The sequence below is a fragment of the Stylophora pistillata genome, chromosome 10 (genome assembly GCF_964205215.1).
Source record: "Stylophora pistillata chromosome 10, jaStyPist1.2, whole genome shotgun sequence".
Taxonomy (NCBI): Eukaryota; Metazoa; Cnidaria; class Anthozoa; order Scleractinia; family Pocilloporidae; genus Stylophora; species Stylophora pistillata.
In genome coordinates this window covers 16,578,190-16,597,076 of record NC_142528.1, presented here as the reverse complement: position 1 = coordinate 16,597,076, position 18,887 = coordinate 16,578,190, and the positions used below count along the sequence as shown (strand labels likewise).

The 18,887-nt window shown below is 37.8% G+C and overlaps 1 protein-coding gene and 1 long non-coding RNA gene across 2 annotated transcripts; both read right to left on the bottom strand.

The window, feature by feature from the left end:
* LOC148722004 (uncharacterized) lies at positions 1-1,903 on the bottom strand. Its single transcript, XR_015992680.1, has 2 exons — positions 1,719-1,903; positions 1-1,422 (listed from the first exon to the last, which is right to left on the bottom strand). It is a non-coding gene; the product is annotated as an uncharacterized LOC148722004 (long non-coding RNA).
* Positions 1,904-3,542: 1,639 nt separating this feature from the next.
* On the bottom strand, positions 3,543-5,764 carry LOC148722003 (tachykinin-like peptides receptor 86C). The gene is made up of 2 exons (XM_088736984.1): positions 5,717-5,764; positions 3,543-5,553 (listed from the first exon to the last, which is right to left on the bottom strand). Exons 1-2 carry the CDS (start codon positions 5,762-5,764, stop codon positions 4,660-4,662), a joined length of 942 nt encoding a protein of 313 aa, XP_088593110.1. The 3' UTR covers positions 3,543-4,659.
* Positions 5,765-18,887: the final 13,123 nt, after the last annotated feature.

The following is an 18,887-nucleotide window of genomic DNA, read 5'->3' as shown; positions in this document are numbered from 1 at the left end:
TACTAACGTAAAGATTTAATGAGGATATCCAAAAGGCGTGCGATATACTGAAGTAACAATGATGATGAAAGAGAATCCTGAAAGTACGCGAGATACAAAAGCAACAATCGATTCTGTAAGTCAATTCTAAAATGCGCAAGATAAAAGTAACATTCCGTTGAAAGAGAAATTCTAAAAGTCCGCTAGATACAAACTTAACAATCCAATCAAAGAAATTTCTAAAAGTGCACAAGATACTAACGTAACATTCATCAGCCATTTAAGGTTCTGAAATATCACCGTCAACCGTTCTAGTCGTTAAAAATCCTTCAATCGTCAAAATCGAAAAAAATTAACCTCCAACCGTCAAAGCTACCCCCCCTTAAGATCCTCAGAGTAAGCGTTCTAATCTGAAAAAAAATTATCGGCGGGCCACTGGGACATGCTCCAAACATGACAGCTGCTGCTATTTTTAGTTATTGTTCACAAACAAATGAACTGTGTTGCATAATGAAGAAACTTGTGGCAGTTTTTTAGGTGCTGCAAATTAATAAACCCATTTGATTAAAAACCTTTCTCCAAAATAAGAAAACCTTTAAAATCATAAACATTTGCTGCAATGATGAAGTTGCTACGCATAAAAGAAAAAAAAGCCGCTGCAAAAACATAACATGATTTGACGTGCACACATAAAATTTGGACCTAATCAGGACCGATCCACGATTGTTAGAAAACCATATTGTTTCCATTTCAAAGTTAAATATGTTCTGCTCTACTTGCGTGGAAACTGCTCGCATGAGGGTAAATATTGTCACAAGTACAGAGACGGTCTATAACAAAACGTCACCCTGAGTGCAACTGGTTTCGCTAAAGGTTCAAAGGAATACGAAAAGATGGTAGTGCAAGCGCCACTGGTAGTGGTAAAGTTGTGCCTCAGAGCTGTTAACTTTCGCTTGCAGAGGACTGCCTTTAAGGCCGTGAGGATGCGAAAATCCACCCTGAATTGCCTTACTTTTCTTTGTAGTTAATTAGATATGAATAGAAAGCGGTGTATGACATGTTTCATATGTTTTGTGCGACTCTCATGGGTACGGAATTATCTGAAGCTTGAATAATCAGTTCACGGACTTCTCTTTTCTTGAAACCATTACACGTTCACTTTGGGATTCCTCGCTTGGTTGAATTAAAAAAAAAACATACTGCCGTGAACAGACTAAGGAACGACACATTCAAAATCTATTTCAGAGAAACGTCCCTTGCTGTCGCCTCTCATATTATGAAATAGAGCGAAGTTTCAAGGAACAACTGAAGTCTCTTAACAGTTAGTTTACGTTGTCTGTTACGATGCGAGCCCTCTGTTACCTTTGTCTCTTTCCTGCCACTTCCCAGCTTTCGCCTCCCAATGCTTCTCAGATGGCTTTTAAAGCCTCACACTTCACTGAACTGTGATGGCAAAGTTAAGAGAGCTAAGTAATATCTCCATATTTGAGAGTTTTGATTGAAGGTCTCTATTAAAACGAGAGCATGTATGACATACGACTCTTTAATTGTTGATAAGATGTCTTACCCTTTCCACTATAAAACTGCGTCGGTACAAAATTTGAATCAAATCATTTTTCTAACAGTTAAAGATCATACAAAGCTGCAACATTTGTGTAAACATTTTATGGGTGTGTGGTATTTGAAATTCAGTGTTGCAGCAACGCAGAATATGCCAGCTATTAACTATCTCACGTTACCTAGAAAGGTGCCGTTGGAGAAAACTGGACAAGTTTGGCAATACTCTTTATCGTCTTCTTTCTGAGTGTTTAAAAGGGTCCGACATTTCACTGTACACTGTTGAAGTTTCTTCTTGAAAGTCTAAAGTACACTTGTCATCAAAGCTGTATCGCCCTTAAACGGCTGACTTTTCCGGCAGATAAGTAATTATTCAAAGCAAGCCTGATGGCGGACAAATAGATTGCTAATGGATTTCATCATAGAAAGAAGAATTTGAATAATTCACGTTTCGGCGTAACAATCTATTGATGGACATTTGCTGGGTTTAAGTCAACGAAAATAACGGCGTAAAAAATACAAGGAAATATATGCAAAGGCACCTGTCAGCTAAAAAGGAATAAATTTTATCTTTCTTTTTCCACGGTATATTTGCTTCTGCTCCCCAGTCGCTAATAAAATGCAGACATGTAATTCACCAGCCGGGAGGTCCGTATTAGGAAAAACTGTGCCCGAGGTCTTGGATACCGCCGTACGCCGAGTGCGGTACTCAAGACAGAGAGCACAGTTTTTTCCCAATACGGACCGACCTTGGCTGGTAAATAACATTTTTGTTTTTTTTATAACACTTAACAATATGCTTGCCCAAAGAACCCAAAAAGATTTAGGGCTACAAGTACGAGTTTGATTATGAGACGATCCTCCATAAAGTGCTATTTTTTTCTTCGCGAGTAGATAGGTTAAAGAAAACAGATGTTATTAAAATTAAATAGAAAGGCTTTACCGAAACATTTTTATTAACATAACGGTAAAGGTGACTTACAAGGCTTCCAAGTAAATTTTTAAACATTTTTCATTAAAAGTATCTGTCACGATCTGACGTCTGTCAATTGGAAAGGGAAAATAAGTGCATGATTGTTTTTGAAGTTTTACGATCACTTCTCCACCACAACAAACTCGCCACCACTCGAAGTCACATCACCACCGTTGGCGATTTGACTTAAACGTTAAGTGTAGCCTCTCGTGTGGCACTTACATCAAATGAAAGCTAATATGTAGTAGTACATCGCGAAAAGGGAAAGGGACTCAGAAGTTAGGTTTAGTGTCTCAATAATGGAACGTTAAACGACATAAAACATGCTGATATCACGAAGATTATGATCAGTTTGCGAACAGCAAAACCAGAGTCAAGTATTTGCCGAGTGATTTTCACTGAGTGATTCCTGCTGATATGAATAATGTTGTATGAAATTTACACCATATAAGTGCTAAGAATTAGAAGTATAATGCGAAATTAACAGCGCTTACAAATACAGCGAAGTTTACTCAAACAGACTTTGACGTCCTTTGTTTTTTGCTTGTAAACCCTTTGTAATTTTAGCCCTAAATCTTTTGGGTTCTTTCGGCAAGCATATTGTTAAGTGTTATAAAAGCGCAAAGAATATCGAGGTGAGCTGTAACACGAGTCTCGTTCTTATGAACGCAATTCGCAATTAAATCTAACGAATCATACGAAAGGTTACATCTTGAAGTTTATTTATCTTTTAGTTTTTATGATTCAAAATTAATAGTGCGTGCAAACACGGCAAAATTTGGCAGAAAGCGACTTGGCCTCCTCTAGGAGTCCCTTTGTGCTTGAAACAAAGAGTTTACCAAACAAAGAAAGGACGTCATTGAAGACGATTATCCTTGTAATATTAAATAAAGAACGTAAAGGCCTGTGAAACGTTGTCAAATGACAGGTTAATTGTTCAAGAGCTCGGTAAACATTCTCGAAGTTTGCATAAATTGAAATTTTCAATGCAATGAGATCACTGACTTTTTTTGTGATTGAAATGTGCTCAAAACCTCAATATAACAGTGATCTGCTGAAAACCATTAAGAATTTGAAGAGATGAAAAATCGTGGTCCTCTCGATGGTTCATTCAAGATCTGCACTTCTTTCTAAGGAATTTTTAATTTACTCAACCGCTTAAGGTGGTTTCTTGTCATATTATACAATGTAGATAACAATGGAGAAACTTTGCTGAAACTTTGCTTACTTGGGGAGTACAGTATTGCATATTTGCTCTTCTATTTGTTCACAAACGCTAGAAGAGCTAAACCACTAACTGTTTCAATTTGACAGCACTTGCATCTCCAACGGCACAGAAGATATTTTTAAACAATTAGTTACAGTACTTACATTTCCTGAGCAAAATTACTCTAAGACAACCATACAAAAAAGCTCACATTTTTCGCTGAAAACTTTATCAATAATGGTTCCTAAACTATACTTCTGTCTGCCTGAGCTACATTATACAAATTCAAAGTGATACAATTAGTACCGAGACCAAATAATATATGGGTCTTCAAGGACTTCATAGGTTTTTTTTAGAAACATTAATTGGTCAATTTATTTGTCTAAGAACATATAGTTTCTGAGTCTGATATCTCAGCCGTGAATTGATTGTATCGTGGTAGCTGTTTAACCGTCTTAAAAATTCTTTATTGGCTATATGCAACAGATAGATAACGTCTTCCATATACCTCTTTCAAACTGGCGGTTTAATTGTGCTCTGGTTAACAATACTTTGTTTTAATTTTTGCCATGAAAATATTGACATGCTATATGTGGTTTCTAAGAAACATGAATGAGTGTCCGGATGATGATAAGAACAACGACACGCAAAACACACTAGTTGAGCGTGATCCTCTAACGTCCTACAAAGTAAGTACAGCCTTTCGTATATACCATGATTATTTCCATGCAAAGCTTTTTCCCTGAATTGGCTTATCATGTATGAACCATTTTTTCATTTGTTGAATAATACTAACACTACTGAGAACAGATTGGCAATGATAAAATTTCTAAAATATCAAGCTTTAATGGTTTTGGTAGGTTTTAATCGTCTTGTCTAACCAATAGCCAGAAAAGATTGAATACGATCGGATTTTATCGTCTTGTCTAACTAAAGAAAAATTTCAAAGCGTACAGCTCTGAGACCGTGCGCGCTGTTGCGCGTGAAGAGGGATGACAGTTGCACTACACTGACGTACAGTCTTTCGTATGCGAGTTAGAAAAATTGGTGGTTCTGTCCCAAAGCTTCTTCTCATAGGAAAGCGATTTCGGCAGAAAAGACATCTGAGAATTCCTCTGAATTCATCGTTGAATCTTTGGTTTAAACCAATAAACAGACAAGGATTTATGGCACTATTGGCATGTGATATGAAAAATAAACCGGAAGTAAGGCGTTCAACCTTGAGCAAAGCTTTAAAAGTGTGAGTAAAATAGTAAATCAATATATGTAGAATGTGAGCTGGCAACCAACACAGTGCAAACGTCACCGACACGATAATGATCATGCGCAGTACCTTGCGCTTTGACAGTTCATTCCGATGTCTCTGATGAGCTGTTGGCTCCCCTGGGATCTGGTGTGACCAAAGATGTCGACCAATAAGAACATGAACCCATGCGATGACAATAAGAGGAACCAAATATAGTATCAAGAACATGATCATGTAATAGGCTTTGGCGATGGAAAGTTGGACACTTCCGTCTAGGGAAAAGAAATTCCAAACCAATCTACATTCCCAGTGAAAACTATCAGCACTCTTTACAACATCCAGGAGCAAGAGATACGGCAAAAAACACAAGGAAGACGAGATCCATATCACAGAGGTGACTAGTTTTGTGTTTCGAATGAAACAAATGTCTCGAAGTGGATGCAAAACGGCGAAGTAACGATCCACTGTAACAAAGACAAGTGTTATGATACTCGTAGCAATGGACTGGCTCCCCAAGTAGTGAACAAACTTACACGTGACTTTTCCTACTGCCCCTGGGATCCAGGACAAGCCAGTATACAAGAATTTTACCTAGGAGGACAGGGAAGTACATAAAATAGGTTTTTTAATAACAACCGGAGCTCATAGCGTGGGAATACACGATGTGTTCAATTCCTGGGGGTGATTGAGCGCGATTTTCGTAACGAAACTAAACGAGGAAGTAACATTTGATAATTGGCCAACTGTTACTCACCTCAAACGGCATGAGGAAGAGAGAAACCAGGAGATCTCCAACCGCCATATTTAGGACTAAGAAATTGAAGTTAGTCCTCATCCTTTTACGAGAAACCACAATGTAAATGATACAGATGTTACCAAAGAAGCTGAGGACGAATATAACCACATATGCCAAAGTTAGCCATACGGTACTGCTGACAGGAAAGTAACGGTTAACAACCGATGAATTCGAGTTTGCCACCTCTAAGAAAAAAATGTGGAGTAAATCAGCTTCGATCTCTATAACTTTCTTACAATAATTTGTTAAGAACCTAACTTAGCATAGCCAAGCCTATATAACTTTTTTCACGGCTGTACAGAAAACCCCTCGCGTCTGATGTTGTCGAGTTTCCCAATAACGTGAGGGGAGAGAGGCATTTTTGATTAATAACTTTGGTCGAGTAAGGCGCTTCATATAACTTGCGCTTGCTTATCTGCTTGAATGGCCTACTAACACCATGCGATTTGCACCTGACGCCTTTCCCCACGTATCGCAAAAATCACTTCGCTTCTGTTGACTTTGTCTCTTGCAGAGGCTGCTATGGTTACATTACGAACCTTTATTCACCTAAAATGGCCAAAACAAATATCTTCAAGATAATAGCAAATAAAAACGTACCTGCAATAGATGAATTATCTGTCACCATCATGCTACTTATTGCCACCGAGTGATAAAAAAATTTTAACCGTCTTTTTACTGTGGTTTAAACCTGAAACAAAGCCGAGAATGTTACAAATTAATTTTCCACAAATTAAATTTTCACGAAAAATTAATGGTACAAAATAAGGCGTATTTCCTACACCTTAAAATCAACGGTATGCACCAATTATGTGAATACTATGAATTGTTTGCAGCTGTTGTTTTGATCTATCCTTTTGGCCTTTACATCATCGCATACAACTACAGAATGAAGACATTAATGCTATTTACTTTAAGAACCGATGATTATTTATCGCCGGGTGGATCGGAGCGGTGGGGTAGGTTTGGAGGATTTTAGTGGTGTCACGAGAGAACTTATTTGATCCCCCTTAGGTTCTGTATTATTCCTAAGATCCCCCACTAAATTGGCAGTCAATTTTCTATAGTCCCCTTTTGTACTCTGTTGGCTAGAACTGATACTGCTCCGTTACCTTTGCATAAGGGTCTTCATGGGGAATAGCTTTGACGGGTGATAGTTAATTTAGTTTCGATTTTGACGGTTGACAGTTAAAAATTCAGGGCCTTTACCGTTTGACGTTTATTAGAGAGAAATATGTCAATCATTAAACAATTAAGGATGAACGTTACATTGGTATCTCGGGCACTTCGACGATTCTAGCCTGTTCCAGTTGTCATATAGTAAGACGGAGCGAAATAGTGAGCGGTGCGATGGTAACAGAGGAGAGAAAAAGCGAGAGAGGCTTGGGTCGAGTCGGAAAACCTTTCTGCGAAATAAAAATAAGCAGTGAAGACTGTATATGACGGCTGCTGCCTCCTATCTCATATTTATGAGTACCCTGTTCCACAAGAAAAAGATGATTCAAGAATATTTAACAATTATTCGCCGAAGGTGAGGTGAACATTGTCCAATAATCTCCGAGACGAAGTCGATTGGATTATTCGACAATATTCACCGAACCAGAAGCGAATAATTGTTTTAGTATAACTTCAGAGCTGAACAACAGAGAAATTTCTAAAATCATAACATTTTAGTAACATTTATTAACATTTTATTTTAACATTTTATATAAATCGCGTGGAGCGATTTATATAGCGTCATATAAGAAACCGCTCGACCAATCAGATCGCTGGAAACTCTTTGCTCAGCTCTGAAATTATACTAAAGTGACTTATTGACACTCAACCAATAATTGCATTGTAGAAAATAATCATATTTCTGATAAGAATAGTGAAGATAACAGTAATGATTATGACAAGAGTAATAGAAATGATAAGTTACATGGGCTAGCTTAAGAACCTCACTGTTCCTATATCGGTCTTTCCTCTCAGCTCCAATAATGATAAATCTAGGCTTTAATTTAATTTTGCTTACTAAATGTAAATTATTTTCTTATTTTAATTGTTTTCCAATTTCGATTTTGTGAGACGTTTGTTAAAACTACAGAGATGGTCTGTAATGAAACGTCACCTTGAGTGCAGCTAGTGTCAATAAAGTATCCAAAGAAGACGAAAAAGATGGCAGTGCAAGCGCCGCTAGTAGTGGTTGAGGAGTTGTTAACTTTCGCTTGCAGCGGATACCCTTGAGCGCCAGTGAGAACGCGAAAATTCACTCTGGATTGGCTTACTTTTCTTTGTAGTCAATTATATATAACAGAAATATAGAATTGAAAGCGATGTATATTGCAGGTCGCTGGGTTTAGAAATATGTTTCATAGTTTTGTGCGACTCTCATGGGTACGAATTTATCTGAAGCTCGCATCTGATCAGTTTACGACTTTTGTTTTCTTGGAGACCATTACACGCTACCTTCGGGATTCCTCGCTTCGTTGACCTACAAAAAAAGAACACAGTCGTGGACAGACTAAGGAATGACAATTGAAATGTATTTCAAAGAAACGTCCCCTGTTGTCGCCTCTCGTATTATGATATAGAGGGAAGTTTCAAGAAACAACAGAAGTCTCTAAACAGTTACTTTACGTCGTCTGTTACGATGCGAGCCCCCTGTTAACTTTCTCTTTCAATTGCCATATCCCAGCTTTCGCCTCCGAATGCTTCTCAAATTGATTTTAAACTTCACATTTCACTGAACTGCGATGGCAAAGTTAAGGGAGCAAAGTGATGTGTTCATATGCGAGAGTTTGATTGAAGGTCTCCACTAAAACGAGAGCATGGTAGGTATATCGTGCGACTCTTTAATTGTTGGTAAGATGTCTTACCCTTTCCACAATGAAACTACGTCGGTAGAAAATTTGAATAAAATCATTTTCTTACATTTCAAGAAAAAACAAAGCTACAACTTTTGCGCACACATCTTGTTGGTGTGCAATATTTAGAATTCAGTGTTAAAGAAGTGCAAGATATGCCAGCTATTAACAACTAAACGTTACCTGGAAATATGCAGTTAGCGAAAACTGTACGCGGCTGGCAACACTTTTTACCGTCTTCTTTCTTTGCGTTCAAAAGTGTTCCACATTTTAGGTACACTGCCGAAGGTTTCGTTTTGAAAAGTCTAAAGTACACTTGACGTTAAAGCTGTTTCCCGCAAGAATGGTTGACTTTTCCTGCAGATAATTAATGGTGAAAAGTAATCCTGATAGCAGACATACAATTTACTCATGTGTGCTATAGTTGACAGAATAGTTTTAATAATTCACTTTTCGACATCTCCAATCTATTGATAGACAGCTGCTTGGAATTAAGTTAACAAGAATAAAGAGCAAAGAAAAATACAGCAACATATATTCAAGGCACCTGTCAGCAAAAAAGGAAGAAATTTTATCTGCCTTTTTTCCACGGTTTATTTGCTTCTGCTCGTTAGTAATATATTGATAGATGTGACATATATGTAAATAAGTAAAAGGACATGGACAAAAAAGCAAACAGGAGACGACATTTATGTCAGTACTGTCGTCAAAGGTATTATTAGGTTATATATAAGCTTCTAGGTGAGATTGTTGTAGATAGGTTAAGTTGTAGGAATAAAATATAAATACGTATTTTAGTATTATTCAATAAACAGTGGCGTTACCCTCTGTCGATGTGGTTCATTGCCTCTCCCCTGGATAAATTGAGTCTCTTGCATGCGTATTTGAAATTTGCATACTGCATGTTAGTCTTCCTCGCAGCCGTTTTTAGTCTCGGCACGCAACGCTTCTCCCCACAAACGGCTGCTCACATTCGAACAACATTCCTTTTCCCAATAACGTGAGGGGAGAGAGGCATTTTTGATTAATAACTTTGCTCGAGTAGGGCACTTGCTTATCTGCATGAGTGGTCTACCAATACCATGCGATTTGTACCTGTCGCCTTTCCCCACGTATCACAAAAATCACTTCGCTTCTGTTGATTTTGTCTCTTGCAGAGGCCGCCATGGTTAAATTACGAATTCTTATTCAGCTAGAATGTGCCAAAACAAATATCTTCACGATAATAGCAAATAAAAACGTACCTGCAATAGATGAATTATCTGCCACCATTACGCTACTCATCGCCAGTCAGTGATAAAAAATTTTAACCATCTTTTTACTGTGGTTTAAGCCGGAAACAAAGCCGAGAATGTTACAAATTGATTTTCAACAAATTAAATTTTCACCAAAAATTAATGGTACAAAGTAAGGCGTATTTCCAATTTTTTTTCGATTTTGGCGGTTGACGGTTAAAATTCAGGGCCTTTACAGTTTAACGTTTATTAGGGAGAAATATGTCAATCAGTAAACAATTAATGATGAACGTTACATCGATATCTCGGGCACTTCGACGATTCTGGCCTGTTCCAGTTGTCATTTAGTAAAACGGAGCGAAATAGTAAGCGGTGCGATAGTAACAGAGGAAAGAAAAAGCGAGAGAGGCTTGAGTCGAGTCCGGAAACCTTTCTGCGAAATGAAAATAAGCTTATAGCGACTGCTACCCCATATCACATACTTATAAGTACCCTGTTCCACAAGAAAAAGATAATTTAAGAATATAGTGACTTATGGACACTCAACCAATAATTGCATGGTAGAAAATTATCATATTGATAATAAGGATAGTAAAGATAATAATAATTATTATGACAAGAAATGATGAGTTATAGGGGCTTTAATTTTAATTTTGCTCGCTAAATGTAAATTATTTTCCTGTTTCAATTTAGTTTCCAATTTCATTTTTGTGAGACTTAGTTCACACAACAAGGATTTCTATGTTAAAGGATATTCCGTCACTCCGCCATTCCACTTTTCCATCATTCTCTTGAATAACTGAAGGTATCGTATTTCGCAGCCTCCTCGCTTCGCAAATTTAGCGGCCCTTTTTGGCAAAAGTCGTTGATTCAAACAATTAATGCTCTATTTTCAAGGATAAAAAATTCTTCAAAGCTTCTATGATATGCAGATCATATCTATTGAGATATGTCTGCAAGGAAAAGTTTTGCTTTGAATTATGTGTCGGTGGATGCCACTGTGAAATGATTTTGAGATGTTTATCGTCTCCTGTTGTGTCAAGGCAAGAACCGAGAAGATTGTATCTTCGAATCTACATCCTCTTACGGGGAAACTGCTCGCTCGAGGCGAAATATTGTCACAACTACAGAGATGGTCTGTAAGAAAACGTCACCCTGAATGCAACTAGTGTCGATCATCGACACTAGTTGATAAAACTCAAAAGAAGATGAAAAAGATGGCAGTGCAAGCGCCACTGGTAGTGCTAGGGAAGTTGTTAACTTTCCCTCCAGCGGATGCGGCCCTTTAGCGCTAGTGAAAATGCAAAAATTCATCTGGATTGGCTTACTTTTATTTGTAGTTAATTATATTTAACAGAAATATAGAATTGAAAGCGATGTATTGCATGTTGCTTGGTTTAGAAATATGTTTCATAGTTTTATGCAACTCTCATGGGTACGAATTTATCTGAAGCTCGAATCTGATCAGTTCGCGACTTTTGTTTTCTTAGAGACCACTACACGCTCCATTTGGGCTTCCTTGCTTCGTTGACCCACAAAAAAATATAGTCGTGGACAGACTAAGGAATGACACAATCAAAATCTATTTGAAAGAAACGTCCCTATTGTCGCCTCTCATATTATGATGTGGAGCAAAGTTTCGAGAAACAACTGAAGTCTCTAAACATACTTTACGTCATCTTTTACGTAGGGAGCCCTCTGTTAACTTTCTCTCTCACTTGTTACATCCCAGTTTTCGCCTCCGAATGGTTGTCAGATTGCTTTTAAAGCCTCAAACTTCGCTGAACTGTGAGGGCAAAGTTAAGAGATGAAAGTGATATCTTCATATATGAGAGTTTGATTGAAAGTGTCTACTAATACGAGAGGATGGTATGTATAACGTGCAACTTTTCAATTGTTGGCAAGATGTCTTACACTTTCCACAATAAAACTGCGTCGGTAGAAAATTTGAATCAAATCATTTTCTTACATTTCAAGAACAAACAAAGCTACAACTTTTGCTTACACATTTTACAGGCGTTTAGTATTTAGAATTCAGTATTGAAGCAAGATATGCCACCTATTAACAATTTTTACGTTACCTGGAAAGATGCTGTTGGCGAAAACTTTACGAGATTGGCAGTACTCTTTATCGTCTTCTCTGCGTTTAAAAGCTAGGGTTCGAAATTTCATGTACACCGCTGAAGTTTCGTTTTGAAAAGTCTAAAGTACACTTGACGTTAAAGCTGCTTCCCGCATGAATGGTTGACTTTTCCTGCAGATTATTAATGGTGAAAAGTAATCCTGATAGCGGACATACAGTTAGCTCATGGGTTCTAGAGTTGACAGAAGAGTTTGAATCATTCACTTTTCGACATCTCCAATCTATTGATAGACATCTGCTAATTGGAATTAAGTTAACAAGAATAAAGAGTAAAGAAAAGTACACGAACATATATTCAAAGGCACCTGTCAGCTAAAAAGGAAGAAATTTTATCTGTCTTTTTTCCATGGTGTATTTGCTTCTGTTCGTTAGTAATATATTGATAGATGTGACATATATGTAAATAAGTAAAAGGAAATGGACAAAAGAGGAAACCAGAGACGACATTTATGTCAGTACTGTCGGTAAAGGTTTTCTTAGGTTATATATAGTTTGAGGTTCGGTTAGGAAAGTATAAGCCTCTAGCTGCGAGTGTTGTAGACAGGCTAAGTTGTAGGAATAAAACGTAAATAGGTATTGTAGTATTATTCAGTTAATTGTAGCGTTACCCTCTGTCGATGTGGTTCACTACCTCTCCCCTGGATAAATTGGGTCTCCGGCATGCGTATTTGAAATTTGCATACTGCATGTCGACACTTTTCCCACAGCCAAAAAAGACAAACGACTTCCTTTAACAATAAAAAGTTGTAATAACGCGAATAACAACTTAAGACCAAGTTATAACTTCGACTTCATAACAAGATTTGTTCTATATGCGGCGCTTGATGTTAACACGTAACGTAACCATTCATTGTTTTCTAAATCGCGTGAAAAAACTTCGGGCAAACAAACTTTTGGTCCGCGCGAAATGACTTTTGGTATGGGCGAAGCAACTTTTTTCTAGGCGATAGGACTTTGAGATTAAGCGAAACGCACTTCGAGTAAAACGACCGGTTTCCTTTGAAGAGGAGATGTGGCCAAAAATCATTTTCAAAATATGGTGGCAACAGCCAAAAAATCGATTCGTCTCATATTCCCAAGTTAGGTAGGCCTTACGGTGAAACAAAGCACTGCATACTTCGTTTGGCTGAATGTCGATTTATTTTCGAGAAAATCGACAAAAGCTGAATTTCGTCCAAAGGCCGCTTTTGAAGCTCAAAATTTCAGACGAATCTCGGAGCGTCGCGCCACGAATTGAAAACACTTGGACCGATAAAAGCTACCAAATCCTGAAAAACAGCATCAGTACATAATTTGACTGCGATTTCAGCAATTCTTGATCGTTTATTTCATAGTTAATCGAGGGCACAACGTAATTGAATTTATCCGACCTTCTTCTAACAAGATTAAAAATACGTCAAAAGCAACCTGTTATTTAACTATGTGCTACACTAAATAATCGACTGAAAATCTGGCTTTTGGAAGGTGAAGTGGGGTTCTTTTTTATCTCCAAATGATTTTTTGGGGAATGATTCAGTGCGATTTAATCAAATTTTAAAGTTGGATAAAATGAGCTCATTTGACGATGCCGTCAGTTATTCGAAAATATACACATTCACACGCAAACTCGATTGTTTCGCATTTTACATCCTATCTACAGCTTATTTAATATAATATCATCTTTCCGTCCATATTGCTGTATCACAAAAGGGGATTGCAGTCCTGAAATTGTTGCATTGCTTCCATAATAGCGTTATAACTTGGCAGGATAGTCAACACCTGATAATAATTGTTTACAAAGCGTATCTAAGGGTTTCTCTTTTCCATTTCGTTGAAAAGGAGGCTGTAATTACTTCACGTAAGAGATCTTTGTTTAGATATAAGTCTTTAACTAAACCTCGAGCCAAATGTTGGCGAAATGTTGCTAGTCCATAAACGTGTTTCTAGTTTGCGGAATAACGCTAATTAATTCAAAATTAGGGTCCACAGAAATCGACAACTCCGCAAAAATAGAACTTTGGACTGTGATGCTCGTGGCTACAGGAACTAAGGTCGAGTGTTACATAGAGGAAACAAGAGCAAACAATTATTTAACTCCGATACTTATTGAGTTCATATTTTTATTTTGTAAATTATTGTTTAGGTTGATAAAGCTCATTTTAGGACAAAAAGAACGAAAGATAAACCGATTTCGGTGATTAAATCCTCTGCTTGCTACAATACTACTGTATTTTACTGAGGTTTCAACTTCCCAGCACTCTTACTAAATTTTCTTCTGTTGACGGCATGTAATATTCAAAATGAGTTACAGTCAAACCTACCAAATGAAATTCGGAGGGGTGTTTTTATCGTTAAGCGCTGGAACCACACTGAGTATCTATAGAAACACTTGGTGCTTACTTTATGTAAGAAGGAACCGGTCTAGATGACAATTGCCTCGAGTAGAGGTTAGGATTTTAAATAATTCACAATTATTTTTTAAGACGCTGAACGATTGAAACGTATTTTTTTCCTCTTCCTTACTATTTTAATCTCTGAGATAGAATAAATATATGAAGTTCATATATTTTGAACTGCGGTATTAGATACGTATGATGCACGATCCTCGCAGTAGATAGCGCTATTTATGCAATAGCGAAAATCAGACCTGAAAAAAATCAAGCCTGTACGGGACTCGAACCACTGACCTCTGCGATACTAGTGCAGTGCTCTACCAATTGAGCTAACAAGCCAACTGGGAGCAGGCCGTTAATTTGGTTCGTAATAAACCCGTGAAAGTGATAAATGAGATAGAATAAATATATGAAGTTCATATATTTTGAACTAAGTTCAAAATATATATTTTGATAAGTTGGTCAAGTTTTTGGGCCTTAATTTGGTTTAAATGATTGAAAAGTTTCGAATTAGTTTCCTGAATTTTGGCGCGGATAGATTGTAATAAAAAAACTTTACCATCATATATTAAAGACAGCCAACACGCTCTTCAAATTTTTCGAGACTTTAATTTCCTTGGCCAAAACAAACTTCTTTTCACCATGGACATTACGTCTCTTTACACTGTCATTCCTAATGGCGAAGGCCTTCTGGCCCTTAAACATTTTTTTGATCAACGTACTGTTAAGGAACCTAAATCTGAAACACTACTACGCTTAGCCGAACTAGTGCTCACACTCAATTGTTTTTCATTCGGAAACAACTTCTTCAAACAAACCAATGGTGTAGCCATGGGCACCAAAATGGGACCTAGCTATGCGAATCTTTTTGTAGGTTTTGTCGAACATCAATTTTTCAGCCAATACAACGGGTCCAAACCTAAACTCTACGGTCGCTACATCGACGACTGTATCGGCGCTACCTCCTCTACCAGAGAGGAGCTCACTCAATTCATAACTGCAGTCAATTCTTTTCACCCGGCTCTGAAATATACTTGGGAAATTTCTGACAATTCCTTATCCTTTTTAGACGTCAAAGTTTCAATTGAAGGCAACGGTTTATGCACTAGTGTGTATTACAAACCTACAGACTCGCATAATTACTTGTTATATTCGTCTTCTCATCCATCTCACGTTAAGAATTCCATTCCTTTTTCTCAGTTTCTAAGACTTCGTCGTTTATGTAGTAATGACTCTGATTTTCACCACAAATCAGAGTCAATGTGCCAGTTCTTCGATAAACGTGGTTACCCTGCTTCCGTTGTTCAAGCGGGTTACCACCGCGCTCAACTTATTGATCGACATTCAGCACTACAAACGTCGCATAAGGAAGATTCCGACCGCATTCCATTCACTCTCACGTTTCACCCTCACAACCACTCAGTTAAATCCATCATTCTTAAAAACTTCAAATTACTTCAAAACGATCCAGAGACAAGCACTATCTTTTCGCAGCCTCCGCTCATTTCATTCAAACGCGACAAAAACTTAGGCAATTTTTTGGTCAGAAGTTCTTTTCAGACTAATGAGCAACCAGGCACTTTTAAATGCGCTCGTGCGCGATGCAAAACGTGTCCTTTCATTCACAACACTGATAAAATATCGGGACCTAAACGATCCATTAAGATCACCGATCACTTCACTTGCACCTCCGCTAATGTAATCTATTGCATAACTTGCACTTATTGCAAAAATATATACATCGGCGAAACGGGCAGAAGACTAGGTGACCGATTCCGAGAACACCTTCGAGACGTGGAAAGGAATGACAAGGACACATCTAAACCAGTCGCTAGACATTTTAATTTACCTAATCATTCTAAGCAACATATGGCAATCTGCGGTCTTTCCTTGCACTTAGGTGGCACGGAAAGCCGTAAAAATCTTGAACAAAAGCTCATCTTTCAAACCGGCAGTCTCAATCCCACAGGGATCAATGAACGCTTTTCATTCCACTAATTTATTCATGTTTTTCTCGTTGCCATGCACCCACCAATAACGTAGCTCCATTTTCTGCCTTTAAAAGCACACACAACCCACAATTCCTCTATTCGCTCCGACGAAGGGCTAACGCTCGAAACGTCAGCTCTTGTAATCATTACGGTGGCCAATTTACCATTTCAACTTTGTTGATATATCCAAATTATTTCGTTACTCCCACCGACGCAGCCCCAAACAGTTTCTTTCGAAACTATCAGCCTTTATATGTTTTTTAGTCGATTAAGCGAGGAAACGCAAAGTGAACGCGTGATTAAGGTTATCGTGCACCTTCAGGGGTGTCTCGCGTGCAAGCGATGTAGCGCGTCCGGTTTAAACTGTAGATATCTAAACCCCTATATCATATTAAAGCTTATTGGACTGGCTATCAGACTATACCAAAAATGTTTAAAAAAAATTAATTGTCAAATTTTTCACGGCTTCTAAATACGAGCGCCCGAATCACCTACAAGTGAGAGCTACAAGTCAAAGGGATTTGTTCGATTGCTCTCAAATTTTGACAGTAGCTAGTTTATAAACAACAAAAACGTGTCTCCGAATTTTTTATATCTAAATACTTTTTTTCAAGAGCGATTTTTCTACGATCAGTCCACATTTTTTAGTCCTATTTCAAAAATGTTCTGTAAATTTTCACTGAAATTGAATATGGCAAGTCGCAGACACGTTTTTCTTAGCGCTTTGGCCCCGGAAACGGAGGAACACATCAATAAGCGAAAAACAAAATTCGCTTTAACATGTAACGTTCAAAAGGTGATTCGGGCGCTCGCATTTAGAAGTCGTGAAAAATTCGACAATTAATTTTTTTTCAAAATTTTTGGTATAGCCTAATAGCCAGTCCTGTAAGCTTTAATTTGATATGGGGAGTTTACAAATCTACAGTTTAAACCGGACGCGCTTGCACGCGAGACACTCCTGAAGGTGCTCGGTAACCTTAACGGAGGTCCGTGAACTGAACAGTCGAACGTCTTCATCATGCCCTTTGTGAGTGGCACAAAACACAAAACATGTTTCTTAGCCCATACACCGCTTTCAATTATATTTTTTCTTTTTAGCTGATTAACTACAAAGAAAAGTAAGCCAATCCAGAGAGAATTCTCAGTATTCTCGGTTGCGCTAAAAATCATCATTCTCTGCAAGCAAGTGGCGCTTACACTGCCAGTATTTTCGATTTTCTTTTAGCCGTTTTCGACACTGGCTGCACTCTTGGTGACGTTCTGTTTTAAAGATCTTTACACTTGTGACAATATTTTGCCTCAAGCGAGCAGTTAACGTTTTCCCCGCAAGAAGAGTAGGACATCTGTAACAGAAAGGGAGACAACGTGACTTCCCCGGCCACAATCGTAAATCGTTCCAGATTCCGCAACAAATTTTACGCGTGCACTTTAGATTATATTCTATTTTTTCAGCTTTTCTTTCCTTTATGTGTAGCATTTTCATCATTGCAGAAACTGTTTATATCTATCCTGATTTGCAGAAACCCTTTCTTTAATTTGTAGCACTTAAAAAAAACTTCACCAAGTTTCTTAATCATGCAACACACTTCATTTGTTTGTAGAAAGTTACTGAAAATAGCAGCAACTTATAAGTTTGCAGCTTTCAGATAAGTTCACTTTTTTGCACTTAGCATGAAAATTTTTAAACTGAGAATAATTTCCATACTGATCAGAACGTAACTCTCTAACTGAGTACAATTTGCATGCTATTTAGAACGTACTTCTCTAATCCAAACGTATTTTGTTTTTGACTTGGTACAATGTGCATACTAGTTACAATGCATTTTTTCTTAATTGCAATGTATATAACTTCGAATAAAATGCAAATCGTGAGTTTCGGATATATTAGTGTCGTAGGAGGGGAAATTTCAAAAGGTACTTTGTCCACTTTGGCGCTGCATGGCCGGGCATGTGGGAGGGTCACAATGGGGTAATTGCTTTTGCGGCTAACGTTTTCAAATTTTTCCGAGTTTTGATTGACGGTCAATCTTTTCCCACGAGGTCAAATAACATTTTTCCATGGTAAAGTTTACGTCTAACGGTTAAAATTTGTCAATTTTTACGCCTTACGACTAAATTATTTTTGGTTGTTTTGTAGCTTGCTGTTAGCCACATTGAGTCCCTTGAATGGCCACAGCATAATTTAAAAACTAATTAATTTACATTTAGCCTTTTTCCTTTTCGCTTTTAGTTTTTTCCGCAGTAAGGGATTAGTCATGATCATGATTTGTGCAGGGAAAGGTGGAGGATTTCTTGGGGGGGGGGAGGGGATCACATGGTTTTCAAGGAGATCGGAGGGGTGATCAGTTGTCGCCAACTGAATATAATATAATGGGGGGGGACTATAAGAAATTGACTTCCAATATAGGAAGGATCATAAAAACATTGCAGAGCCTCAGAGGGGATCAGAAAAATTTATCGTGACTCGACCAAAATCCTCCAGCCCACCCCTCCCCCTCAGGTTGAAACCATCGGTTTGGTTATTCAAGATCAAGTGTCACAA

Coding starts and splice junctions, on each gene's coding strand:
- LOC148722003 (XM_088736984.1), bottom strand. CDS start 5,764: ATGGCGGTTGGAGATCTCCTGGTTTCTCTCTTCCTCATGCCGTTTGAG. Junction 5,554..5,716: donor TCTTCCTCATGCCGTTTGAG/GTGAGTAACAGT, acceptor CTGTCCTCCTAG/GTAAAATTCTTGTATACTGG.